This window comes from Bactrocera oleae, chromosome 3 (genome assembly GCF_042242935.1).
Source record: "Bactrocera oleae isolate idBacOlea1 chromosome 3, idBacOlea1, whole genome shotgun sequence".
Taxonomy (NCBI): domain Eukaryota; kingdom Metazoa; phylum Arthropoda; class Insecta; order Diptera; family Tephritidae; genus Bactrocera; species Bactrocera oleae.
The window spans coordinates 78,328,513-78,341,847 of NC_091537.1; the positions used below are offsets into that span (position 1 = coordinate 78,328,513).

Here is a 13,335-nt window from a genome sequence, read left to right on the forward strand (position 1 = left end):
CTTTTAAAGGAATGTTTGTATAAAAAAAATCCTTAAGACCTTTTTATAGAGCGGAAAATTTATTATTTGCGCATTGTTTTTCCAAATTTGTAGACTTATTTACTTTGGCGTTAAAAAATTTATTGTAAAAGATCAAAAGAACCCATGTTGAATATACGGGAAAAGTAAAATGATTTAAGTAAAAATACTTTTTTTCAGCGCCAAAAACGAAATGTCAGCGGTCCGACACCCTAATGTTCATATAAAAATGTTTGTATGTAAATGTAGTTATGTGCTTTTACATAAAATATTTTATCAGTGAGTAGTTTGTTATTTGTTGGCAATGCAACTGAGCAGAAAATATATCCGAATATATTCGAAATGAAATTAATTTAATTGCTGTTCGCATATATTTCGATGAACTTGTTATTTAGATTTTGAGAGGATTTAAAATAGATTTAGCTTAAAAATCTAAATAAATTCTAAAATATTAAAATCTGAAATTTTGGCTGATTATGGCGCTTATTGGCTAAGTTTCCGAAGCTGCTATTAGATAATTAGCGAAAGAAGGAAAGCGAAAGGATTCTCGCAGAAGCAATTTTCGCCATACAAAATCAAAGTTCATAGAAAATATAAATCTACTATCTTTTAATTGAAAGTTAAATCCGCCTGTATTTTTTGATTTGAAGACGTACCTACGTTCGGAATAAGAGCAGCGCTGCAATATCCGAACAAATTGTTTATATCAAAATATTGTTTCTTTTTAGAAAATTTTGCTGAGTTGTCAGATCCTGGTCGAATAAAAATTCTTACCCGTTCCGAGACTGACCTTAAGCCCAAATGTCAAGGGAACCAATTACAACAGCTTGGCATTGTTGCGTGTCTCAGGCTGAGTCAGTCGTTAATAGGGGCCGGTTAGAGTCAGTTGTTATATTCGAATATTTTGCTTCAACTGAAATTTATAATATTGTATTTTGTCTTTGCTGATAGAGACATGAATGTTATTTCAATATTGTTCCTTATAAAAAGCTTAAAATTAAGAAATTTATCTAATGGCTCTACTGATGTACGAAAAGTGGTGGTCTTTAAAATTCTCTTTGATTTTATGGGCAGAAATTTTACGATATATATACATCTTCTAGATAAAAATAAAAACTCAAAAGCTAGGTTATGTGAATATTTCACCTCAATTTTGCGGTTATGTGACAAAAGTCAATATAGAAAGTTATATGTCTTTTCATTACCTATAACAAGGCCATATAACTTTTTTCTATAGGACTCGTAGTTTTGTGGGAAATCGAGTACAACCGTTTTTGGCCTCTAAAAAATCCACCCGCTCCTCCCCTTCTTTTTTCCGACCACAGATCGCCCTTAAATTATTTTGCCACTAATGTTTGTTCTTTTATCTTTCATTTTCGATGGGTTGCAATCTACTCTGCGTTTCTTTCTTTTTTATCATTTTCAAAGTCTTCTGCCCTAGTCTATTAGATATGTTCAGAAATTAGAATTTTATTATCTATTAGGTGTAATTTAATAGATATGTTCAGGAAATGAGTAAATAAGGATAAAAATTAACTAATAAAAGATATTTTTGTGCACCACTTGCAAGAATATGCGAATGTGATATGAAATATGTTAAATGCAGAAATTTGTCCGACTCGAATTGTCGAACTCGCGTCGCCCGTGTGAACGCAATGTGCGACACCAAAAGAGCATTTGCCGATAATGAGCAAAAAAAAGAGTCCTAGTCTGAACGTAGTCTATAAAAAAAGAATCGATAAATTTTTTTTTCCTAAGTTCGTACGACCTTTTTAACTTTAACTTTGGTGTAACATTTGTTCCCCTTATCTCAATTAGTGTGTGTTTAGCAGATGCTTGTTTACGACGCGAAAAGTTTATTTTTAAATTTTTACCATGAAAAAAAATTGAACAACGAGTTTTCCTGTAATTTTTCATTTCCAATGTAATCACGGCTATGAATTCGTTGTAAATGTTGCAGAAGTGTTTTGGTTGAGTCTACTTAATCACTAACACAAGTATTTGAGTGACTCAAAATATACAGTGAAGGCCATGAAGTCATCAAAAACTTGTCTCATGCGAAACGTTCAACCATCTCTGTTAATGACGATAACATCTAAAAATTTAAAGAAACAGTGCTTAAAATTCGTCGTATGGTCATTAGAGCGGTAGCTGAGGATCTTAAGATCTCCTATGGATCGACTCAATACATTTTGGTTAATGTTTTGGGTATGAAGCGAGTTAATGCTAAATTAGTACCAAAATACCTCACTCTTTCGCAAAAATGTCGTAGAGTAAAGGTCGCAAAAGATATTCTTGGCAACATCGCAGAGTACCCTACATTCAACGCGCCGCTACTGGTGGTGGCGAAACGTGGTTTATGAATATGAGGTCGATATTAACGCTCCAAAATTGAGCCGAAAAAAATTTTTGTATTCGCTGAAGGCACTAAAGTTGGGGTGGCCTAGGCTATTAATAAGTGTATAAAAAGTTGGATTAAGCGTTGGCATGCTAGCATTGGCTCAGGTACATACTTTGAAAGCAATAATAAAGATTTGTATTAAAATACAAAGAAATATAGTTTTTTTGGCAGTCTTGCACAATTTTTTCAAAAGCTCAAGTCTGCTATGTTACTTTGTTTGCGGTCAGTTCGGATTAAAAAAACTTCTTTCTAATAACGATCATTGTCGTCGTTTTTTCTCCCCTCTTTCTCATTTCACTCCTTTCTAAGTATAACAGTATAACTTAATGCTAACGAACCTAACATCAGATTAAACACAAAAGAAGATATTCGTACAAATAGATCTTGCATTGTATGGTTACTACTTTAGCTGTCTAGAAATTAGCGAAATGGTAGAACAGAGAGAATTGGAGAGAATTAATAGGTTACTTTTTTCTTATCGGTAGTGTTTTTTTTTGCCAGTTATATTTAGCAATTATTATTATATTTATTTATTTTTTCAAAAATATTTATGTGTGCAAATATATTTGCACTTTTTTACTTTGTATAGCTATGTTTTGAACAACTAATATTTGCTTTTTAAAATATATGTAAGAAACATATTTGATTAGTAGCATAATATCCAACGCTCCGCTTATCCGCTTTGCAAGGTTTGGCAGGTATACCCCGGAGCTAGGGTGGTAGCGTCTGCTGGATTTTGACTACACCATCGCAGCCAGAACAGATAATGCAGCTCAATATTTCTAGAATAGCAAACCCTTTAGAAGGTGTCTACGCTGATGATAAAACTGTAATATGGATATTTGTGAGGGAGATTTAGGGAGTACATTAATTTAAAAAATTCGTGAGCTCTGAACTCAAGCCAGTTAGCAGAAATTCAATATATTTTCGTACAAAACGATCGTTTCTTAGTAAAGGCGATTTATTTATAAAAAGAAACTACTGATAACAAGTTTTCATCATTATTGTGAAAAAGGGAACCCACATAGATATTTATATTTAAAAATCAATTAAATTTCCGGCTCACTCACCTCATACTCTTCGTCTCGCACAAGTGTAGCTCACCAAAAACGCCACAACCCAATTTCTCCACTATCACCAATGATTGTCGCGGAAACTCTTGCACTTGAAAATTAGCCAGCTCTTCGTTAACATCGACACTGGCGAGACCAGCCAGGCCATTTCCACTCATGTCCAGATTGTAATGATGCGGTTTAACAGCAGCTAAAGTACCGGCTGAGCTCGCATAACCATAACCGCCACCCGTTGGCGTTGTTGAGCTCGATGCCAGACTGGCCGTTGTAGAGGCGAGACTGCCGCTACCGCCACCAATGCTGCCATTGGGTAATGTATTGCAAGCACCAGCATTTGTGCCCACACCACCGACTGCACCGCCGCCCATGCCATGCGTGGCATTTGTGGCGGCATTTGCTTTGCAAATCGCTGTGGTTGCATAGTATTTCTCATTACTACTGGCGTTGCCCAATAATGGCGGTAGGGGTGGTATTGGTGGTGGGCAGTGTGTAGTTGCAGTTGCCGAGGTGGGTGCCGGCGGCGGTGGTGGTGGTGGCGTTAGTTGTGACTGATATGAATGTTGATGTTGTAATTGTTGTAGTTTTTGACTGGCGGTCGACAATTTCGATTGAAACATGCTGTTGAGTGTGTTGCGTGCGCTTGTGCTGTAGTTGCTGCTACTGCCACCACCAGCGCCCATGCTGGCGCCATATAAGGAGTTGGATTTTTGTGTGCTCGTTGGCAGTAGGTCTTGCATATGTGGTACGGCGTACTCCTGGCAGACAATATCGGGAACGTCTGGAAGTACCGAAAGAAGTTATGTAAATAAGAAAGCTTAATTACAAAAAAGGATGCTACAAATATAGAAGAGGTTAAAGAGACGTTGGAGATGCATAGGTTTCGCATCGCATGAAGATATGTTCACAGAAGGTATTGGGAAAGACGAGAAACTCAATTGCTGAATATCATTGAAAAAGACGGTCTTGAATGGTTTGAATCATTCGATTGACCAAAAAATGAGGTTTATCGAGATAGCAGGCATTCTAATACTAGGGGAATTTGCCAATAAAAAAATACTTTTATTTAAAACTTTTACTCATAAATTCGGTAAGTTAGTTGTTGGCTCAGCTTAATATATACTACCATATATACTTGTATACATATATTAAGATTTAAGTTTTCTTCCTCGAAACTCCTGGTAAATCCTTCCTGAAGGTGCCGACTAGTAATAGGTAGCTAGATAGGAATTTGAAGAATGCACTGTGACCTGTGATCTATGTCTTGTGCCTTCTCCATATAACACTTTGTTTAACCCAGTCAAATCAAAGAGGTTTAATAAAGCTCCTTGGTTAATGGTTGTAATGTGTTCTCACACCAGATTTAATTGCTCGACAGCTGACTCCATCTTCTTGTGGTTGCGGGGCAATTCAGGAGTATGAGTTGTGGTGTCTCGGCTCTTTGGATCCGTGGAGTAATACCCTAACCTAAGCCAATTGCTTGCGCGAAAGCGATTGTACCCCATTTCAAGCTTGAACCGCCAGAAGCGGAAGCTAAAAGGCAGGAGACAGCTGAAGAGCCTAAGCCGTCAGCAGAAAGGCCGACGACAAAGGGTGACACTCGTAAAATTGTTTGCTGAACGTATTATTATTGGCTAGTTAGATGAGGCTGATCCCCAAGGAAAATTTTCCAGAGCCTAATGCAAGAGGATGCACGCTGCGCTGACAGACGTCACGCCATTGTCATGCACAGATGCTGATTAGTAGCAGGGCCAATGATTGCTCCACCGAAATGTTATAAAATACTTACTACCTTTAAGTAGGTAGGTAGAGTGGCTGCCTGACGATCCACCTAGGCCTTAGGTGGCTGATGGTAAAAAAAAACTTGAACTAAAAACCCCTTATTCTATTGTCTCCCTTCTAAAACACATCGTGTTCTTGACGAAATTCATCAGTTCAAAATGTTTTATCTGTGGAAACTCCGACATATTGTCAAGAATCCCTCAACCGACAGTTGCGGTTCTTTTCCTGTGAAGAGCCTTGCATTCGCATAGAAGATCTTTTTCTACCTCCTGACAGCTTCTACAATAGTAATTATATGGTGTTCCTAGTGTGCTGGCATGTCTGTCAATTTGACAGTGATTTGTTCGCAATTTTACTAGAGTTCTTATGTCATTGCTTTTGAATTTTAATAGTCGGCATGTGCAGCCCATATTCCATCCATGCCACGTTCGCCTGCATGTTGAGCAAGTTAAGGATTGACTCACCGAGACTCAGCTATATATTATATATAACATGTTTGTCGATTAAATATCTACAAGTAGGCAGAGGCATAAAAATTGCTTCTTTTCCAGAGTGAATTTGTGGTTTGGTGGCTAATTCAACTGCTGTACAGTTACTAGGATTATCACGATGTCCTCATTGCAGGTTTATCGTGAAATAGGATGTTAAATTCACTAAGAAATCAATATAAAGAAATCTTAAGAGACCGCTTGGTCAACTGCATATATGTACAAGTATAAACATATTCCTTATAGTGAGCACACTCCTTATCAGAACACGTAAGATTTTTTTAAATTCTGTGATCTCCGCTTGGAAGACACTGCTAAAGTATGGTAGACGGAAGGCAATACTGATAACTAATCTTACTGAAAAGATACCACCTCAAACCCGACTATGTAGTTTGGACTCATCCATATAGATGCAAATCCCTGCGTCTCTGTCCATCTCGCCTCTTTCCCACTCTTCTCTTAAAGAGTAGACAATGTTTGGGACCGAATTTAAGTTCAATTCTATAGGCTTACAAAAATCCGTGCTATTGGATAGAATAAGGAACTTATTAAGTATCTTAGAATGCCTTATTACAGGCAACTTTTATGGAGTAATCCCTACGTCCAAGAGCTGACTTCGCTGTTGCTTACAGAACAAGTCTGTTACCAATAAGTGTAAAATGACTTTTAGTGCCAGACTTGGCGTTGTTTTAATGTATGCTTTCCTTACGCTTAATCACGTATATCTTTTCCTTTATTGGCCACCATACTAATATACCGTATGTCATAATTGGTCTTACAACTGCTGTGTAAAGCCAATGAGTTAACCGAGGCGTTGATCCCCATTTCGACCCCAAAATCCTTTTACAGGTGTAAAGTGCTGAAGCTGCTTTCTTTACCCTAACGTATAAGTTTGGTTTCCATCAAAGTTTTCTGTCCAAAATTACTTCCATTTAATAATGGCGGCATAACTACTGAAATTCTGTGTTTCCTACTGAACTAGCTTTGTCTTGTTAAGCGCGTTCAGTACGGCTGGATATTATTACAAACGCCTTTTACAATATATCTAGGAAGGCTACAAGGGTGTATTATTTTACCTCCAGAGATTATGCCATCTCTGCTACCACTGAGCTTAGCGCTGTTTCTGTGGATTTCCCTTTAGAATAATAAGTTGCTCATTTGTCCGAACGTCCGATAACGGACAACTATAGCATATAAGTGCCATGCAAACTGAACGATCGGAATCGAGTGTTTTTATGGAAAACTTTTTCATTTTACGACGTATCTTTACGAAATTTAGCACGATAAATGATGTAATCTCCTAAGAAATTCTTCAGATCGAGTCCCTATAGCAAAGCTGCCATTCAAACTATCCAATCAATGTTCTTGTGTCCTTGTGAAGGGTATTTTAGTTTCGGTGCAACTGAAGTTTGCGTTATTTCTTGTTTTAGCATTAACAACAAAAATAAGTGTTTTAGAAAATTTATATTTTTATTTTATAAACATGAATTTATGCATAAGCTTTGAAAAAATATAGGACTTCAGTTTTTTGCATACGAAAGCGGTTGCCACACTAAACATTTTATATTTTAATTTTCAGCGAAGCCGCCGAAATGTATTTTGCACGCGTATTTGTTAAAAATAAAATATAGTTTATGTATATTCATATAGCGAAATAATATAAACTACTCAAAACAAGTTGCATGTAAGCTATGAAAATATATCCCTGCCACATATTGTTGGCCAATAGAGTTTAGAGTGCAATTTAAATTCCATTTCAGCTGACATTTTCAGATTTGCATGTGTGCACGTGAATATAAACAAGCAATCGCACGAATACAAGCAAGAATAAGTGCGAAGAGAAAGATGTTAAAGCATGTACACACGTATAGATGTATGCATGTATTTGGGTGCATATAAATTCATGCCACATACGCACGCACGGGTACACTTTGAAAACAAATCAACACGCAAACATAAAAATCAAAACTTTCCACAACAACAGCATTTCGCTTGCATTTACAAGCGCTTTACTGCATGCACCACACATGCATATATATGTTTGTGTTGCACATATAAATACAAACTGTTTGTGTAACTGCGTGGGGATATTTGGGGCGCGTGAGCGCTACAAAATCCTTAAATTCAATTACCATTCAAAACTTGGCGCCACAGAAACATGCATTGCTGCAAAATAAAATCACTTGCATTTATATGCGGCACGTTCGCAAGAACAACAACCGGCAAACTGCAATAATCACAAGCAACAACAATAACAACAGCAATAATTTTCTCACTTTCTGTGAAAACGCAATTTCTTAGTGGTGGCATGCTCCACTAACAGACCTATTCTGCTTGTTTTCGCACACGCCCATACACACATATGCATTGGAGTACTTGTTTGTCGCTCATACGACATGGCACACCACTGCATACCCAGTGGAAGGTAGTATTGTAGTTTCAGTGGTGTTGAAGTTGTGATTTTAGAATGTATTGTGGTCCTGTTTCTTGCTAGAAGTAATAATCATATATACACATATATACATATATTAATTATTGTATTAAGAGAGAATGTGACTTAAGAGGTTATATCCGCTTGCAAGTCAGAAAAACTGCTTTTTTACATTCTCTTCTTTTTTCTTTAATAGGCATTTAATTTCATTGCATAAAAAAATATTAATTTACAAAACCTTAAGCACTTGAATAATCAGCGATTAATTTTGAAACTTTTTAATTCCCTGCATCCCGTAGTCGATCTCCAGAAGGACCTCCAAAAGAAGTGTCTGGTGGAGGGGAAGATTTTGCTGTTTAAAACTAACTTTAATCCAAAATCAAAGAAATTTAATATTAATACTGATGAATACGGCTACTGATCGAAGTACTAGTCAAAATTTTTAATTTTTGACAAAATGGCGGCTTCTCAAATATAAGTCGTTTTATGTGAAAAAATTTACATTTCGAAGTGGCTATAAAAATCGAAATTATTGTCAAAGTCATATTCCTTCGATCATTAAAAATTCGAGCCGATCAGTACAGTCGCTTCGGAAAAAGTTTACTCATCGACTGTTAAGTTAAAAGTTATCACAAATAAGCTCATATGTTATCACTGAAGCTATTTGACGCATAAACTTAAAATTTTCGGAGATAATTCCCAAATATATGTACATTCGATATATATGCAAAAATGATTATAAATTATTTGAAATTCACAAGTGGATATAGCCCTCTACTTGCTTTCTAATATGCGACTAATATTTTATTTTATCGAAAATTACGGTGAAAATTTGGTCAATATTATCTTTTAAGAATTTTGTATACCTGGACTAAAGAGGACCTACAACAATGATTTCACCATAAAATAAAATAAAAAACAAATTGACCTAATGATTTTAATTTGTTCATTAAAATTGTTGGAGTTTTTATAGAGGGCTTTTCGATACTTACACAATATTACTCATGGTACTACCTTTGATAATTGCCAAATTCTTACACATTGACACTTACGGGTTGGTTAAAAAGTTTCGGCGTTCGAAATGAAAAAATACTGTTTTTGGTACGAAATATATTTTTTTATTCAATATAATCTTCCTTAACTTCAATGATCCTCCAATAATCTTATGTCATCTCTATAATGACTTTCCGAAGGCTCTGCAAAATACCTGTCTACGGCTATAATAGCTCTTTTTACGACGTAAAACGTTTTCCACGAAAGAATTGTTTCAGGTTTCTGGAGAAGAAGTAGTAGTCGCTGAGGCCAAATCTGGTGAATAAGTTGGATGCTCAAGCAATTTGTGATTTAATCCGGCCATATGGGAGCAGCTCATAGTGGATGATTCCCTTCCAATCCCACCAAACACACAGCAAAACCTTCCTGGCCGTCAATCCCGGCTTGGCCACTGTTTGGGACGATTCACCGGCCTTCGACCACGACCGTTTTCGCTTGATATTGTCGTATGTGATCCATTTTTCGTCGCCAGTCACCATCCGCTTCAAGAATAGGACGAGTTCGTTCCGTTTCAGCAGCATATCGCAGGCGTTGATTCGGTCCAGAAGGTTTTTTTGCGTCAAATTATGCGGCACCCAAACATCAAACTTTTTTTTGTATCCAGCCTTCTGCAGATGGTTCAAAATGGTTTGGTGACTAACTCCCATCTCCTGGGCGATGTCACGAGATGCCATATGCCGGTCTAACTCGTATGCCGTCGAAACCATTCCTCCGCGGTTCGAAGTGATAGAGTACCATCCTCCAAAACATCATTAATCTCACGGAACGTTTCTCTAGCGGATTTGCCTTTAACGAAGGAAAACTTTAAAATAGCGCGAATTTCGGCGTTAGTGAACTCCATGTTTACACGTCTATAACTGTTGAACGCAATATCCAAACTAAACATGCATAGCGTTGTTTTGTAGGTTATGTCAAGACCTTTCAAATTATGTATAGTGTTGCCAGATACGAGCTCTGTAGCGCTTTGTACATAGCCGCGAAATTCAAAAGACAAAAAAGCGGAAGGGAGATATATGACAACCTTATATGTACTCTGACGTCACAATCAAAAAATATAAACGTCTTCCACTCTTAACTATTTTCTTCATGACAAGTGACCAGTTATATATTTTAGCAGGACTCTATGTTGCTAAAAGGGAACAAAAGAGTAGATAAACCTTTCGAAATTGAGATCAATAACAGGCCTCCTTTAAATACCTTCTTTATTCTTCAATAATGGTTTCAATTCTGCACTGAGCTATGAAGATGCAGTCAGTCAGAGTGATAGCTCAGTGGAATGTTTAAGCTATATGAAAGAAAAGTTACTGATATCTCAAAAGAGAAGAAAAACAAAACATGGAAAAACGTTAATTTCGATTGCTCTTAAACTATAATACCATTCACAAATAAAAAAAAGTTTTCTGTCAAGAATTTAATTTTCATCGGTCAGTTTGTATGGCAACAATTTGCTTTGATGATTCGATCTGATCACTTTCTACGTAAATTATAGCAACGCTATAGACAAGGAACTGTGCCAAATTTCATGACGATATCTTGTCAAATGAAAAAGTTTTCCATACAAATTATTTATTTCGATAGTTCTATTTATATGGCAACTATATGCTATAGTGGTGCGATCTGAACAATTTCTTCAGCGCCGATTGCACCGTTATGCTAAGTTTCACGAAGATATCTTGTCAAATCAAAGTTTTCCATACAAGAACTTAATTTTTTCATTCAGTTTGTATGACAGCTTTATGCTATAGTGTTTCGAGTTCGGCGGTTACAACAAATGAGCAGCTTCCTGCAAAAAGAGGCACACAGTCTCAATTTTCACACAGATATCTCAAGAACTGAGAGACTGAGGGGCGGACAGACAGACCGGAATGGTTAAATCGCCATAGCTCGTCACGGTGATCAGTTAATATAATATGTATACATACATATTTATTTTCTAGGGCCTCCGAAGTTTCGTTTCGGGTGTTACAATCATCGCGGAAATTTTGATTTAAATAGTTAAGAGAAATGTAGCAGGCTAACTTTGACTCTTTATTAGGAAAAATTGCGATAAGTCCGAAGTAAAGTTAGAAATTATGCTCCATTGTGAGATCGACTAAATCAGCTTAATTTATTTTAGCACAAATAACGAAGTTATTACACGGAAGTCGCAGAAATTGATATATTATGCTATATATACATATCTCTTATATAATTGATCATAGAAATTCGTAATTATATTTGCAATAGCTTAAAATCAATTAATTTATTTTATTTAGTTCTTTGACAATTTAATATATCCCTTCGCTCATCAAACTTGTTCAACACTGCACCTACTGGGTTCATGGGTCATCATATCTGTGCTAAGGTGCATGCACGTGTTGGTGATAAAAATTTGCATACATTTGTTCGACAGTAACAGGAAATCTCCAAGTTATTCGTTCTCTTTAAGACTCTCGTTTTTCCCCAACTTCTCTTATTATTCTTCTAACTCTGTTTTGAGCTTTTGCTGACGGTAAAACTTTTCCCATTTACTTAGTTTTCGCAACTAAAAGAAATGAAATTAATTGCAGCGCAGAAACCTAAATGCGCACATACACACATGTACACATACATAGATATGTAACTGTGACTGTCGTCTTCACAAATATGTTCGCTCACCTTTGCAATGACTTTATAAGCATAGCTGTTTACACATACAAACAAACATGTATATGTGTCAACGGTTATGTTTTTCGATTTGCGTGTCTGCTTTCATTGCATTAAATTCGCCCAAAACACAATCTGCATTTTCTTATGCCGTTTCAGCTGCCGCCTCGCATTTGACATCAGCCCTAACTGCAGCCAGCGGCGGCGGCTTCGGTCAGGAAGTGGCGAAAAGTTTTCGCATGCTTACAAATTTGGTTTTAAGCCTTTAAACTTTTTAATTTTCTGCTAAAACTTATGCCGCGTCGCACTAGCTTGTTGCTTTTGCTGCTTATGTAATTTGCTTGAATTTTATTTCTTTGTACTTTTTGTTGTTACTTCGTAGAGTTTCAATCTTCTCGTTGAGATTGCAAGATTGTGTAAAATCCTTTCGTTTAAAGAAAATGGATGTTATATATTACGAGTAAAGTAAGTACGTCCAAAAAACCCTATCCGCTAGATGGCGCTTCACCCGATTATACCTGCCGGAAACTCAAATGATTGTGTTTTTTTCTATGCACTCTACGGCAGTAATTATCACCTTAATATGTATTTAATTTCAATAAGAATGGCGTTTGTAAGCTGGCCGCTTTTGGGCGCTTACTTTCTTCAGATAGTCCAATGGTTGACAGCAGAGGTCCGAATTAAGAGTCTGGAGCAGCTCATAGCAGTTGATTCCCTGTAAATTCACAATTCATATAGCAACATTTTTCATCATAAATTCAGGCTTAACCGTTTACGCTGGCCGCAATTCGTTCGCGCTCGTTATCGTTTAAGTGGTTAGGCGTAGCCAGAATTTTAAAAAAATATAATTTTTTTGCGTTTTCATAAGTCAAATATCTTAGAAATATTATCTGCAAGTTCGACAAATACTTTTGAAGTTATTCGATAATGAGTAAAGGGTTCTCGAGCGCACTGACACGTTTTAGAGCCGGTAACTAGCTGCAACCTTAAATAAGTTTTTCTCAAAACTATGTTTTTTGTGCTGGTGATTACTGTAGCTCGAAAACAACTTCGTAAAATTCAATGAAATCGATGTAAAATTAATAAATAGATTTTTTTTAGTTTAGATATTTTATAAAAAATTAACTGTTGGTTTTTCCTCGAAAATCTGATAAATATTTTCCTGAGGCCGCCATTTAATTAAATTAAAAAATAAAAATATCGGTCAGGCACTAAATTATTATTAATATAATAAATTTTATTGTCCAATATTTTTTTCTTCAAATTTCTGTCAAGTCAAGTCAAGTCGAAACCTTATTTCATGATGATATGGTTTTATTTTTTTAAAATAAAAATAATTTACTTTCAAAATAATATTTAAACTTTTTATTTTTCCAGTCTCTGACTAAACCACCACTACCACCATTTCATCATCAGCAACCATTCGCTTCAGAAATGGATCGATTTTATGGTGAATCAGCAGTGACT

At 36.2% G+C, this 13,335-nt stretch overlaps 1 protein-coding gene across 3 annotated transcripts in view; it reads right to left on the reverse strand.

Annotated features, from left to right (window-relative positions):
• Positions 1-13,335, reverse strand: part of Ddr (discoidin domain-containing receptor 2) — a 398,282-nt gene that overhangs the window by 162,436 nt on the left and 222,511 nt on the right. For all 3 annotated transcript variants that reach the window (XM_070106981.1, XM_070106980.1, XM_070106982.1), the window contains exon 13: positions 3,490-4,270. In XM_070106981.1, the coding sequence (XP_069963082.1) occupies positions 3,490-4,270 (781 nt within the window). The remainder of the gene's footprint in view (positions 1-3,489; positions 4,271-13,335) is intronic.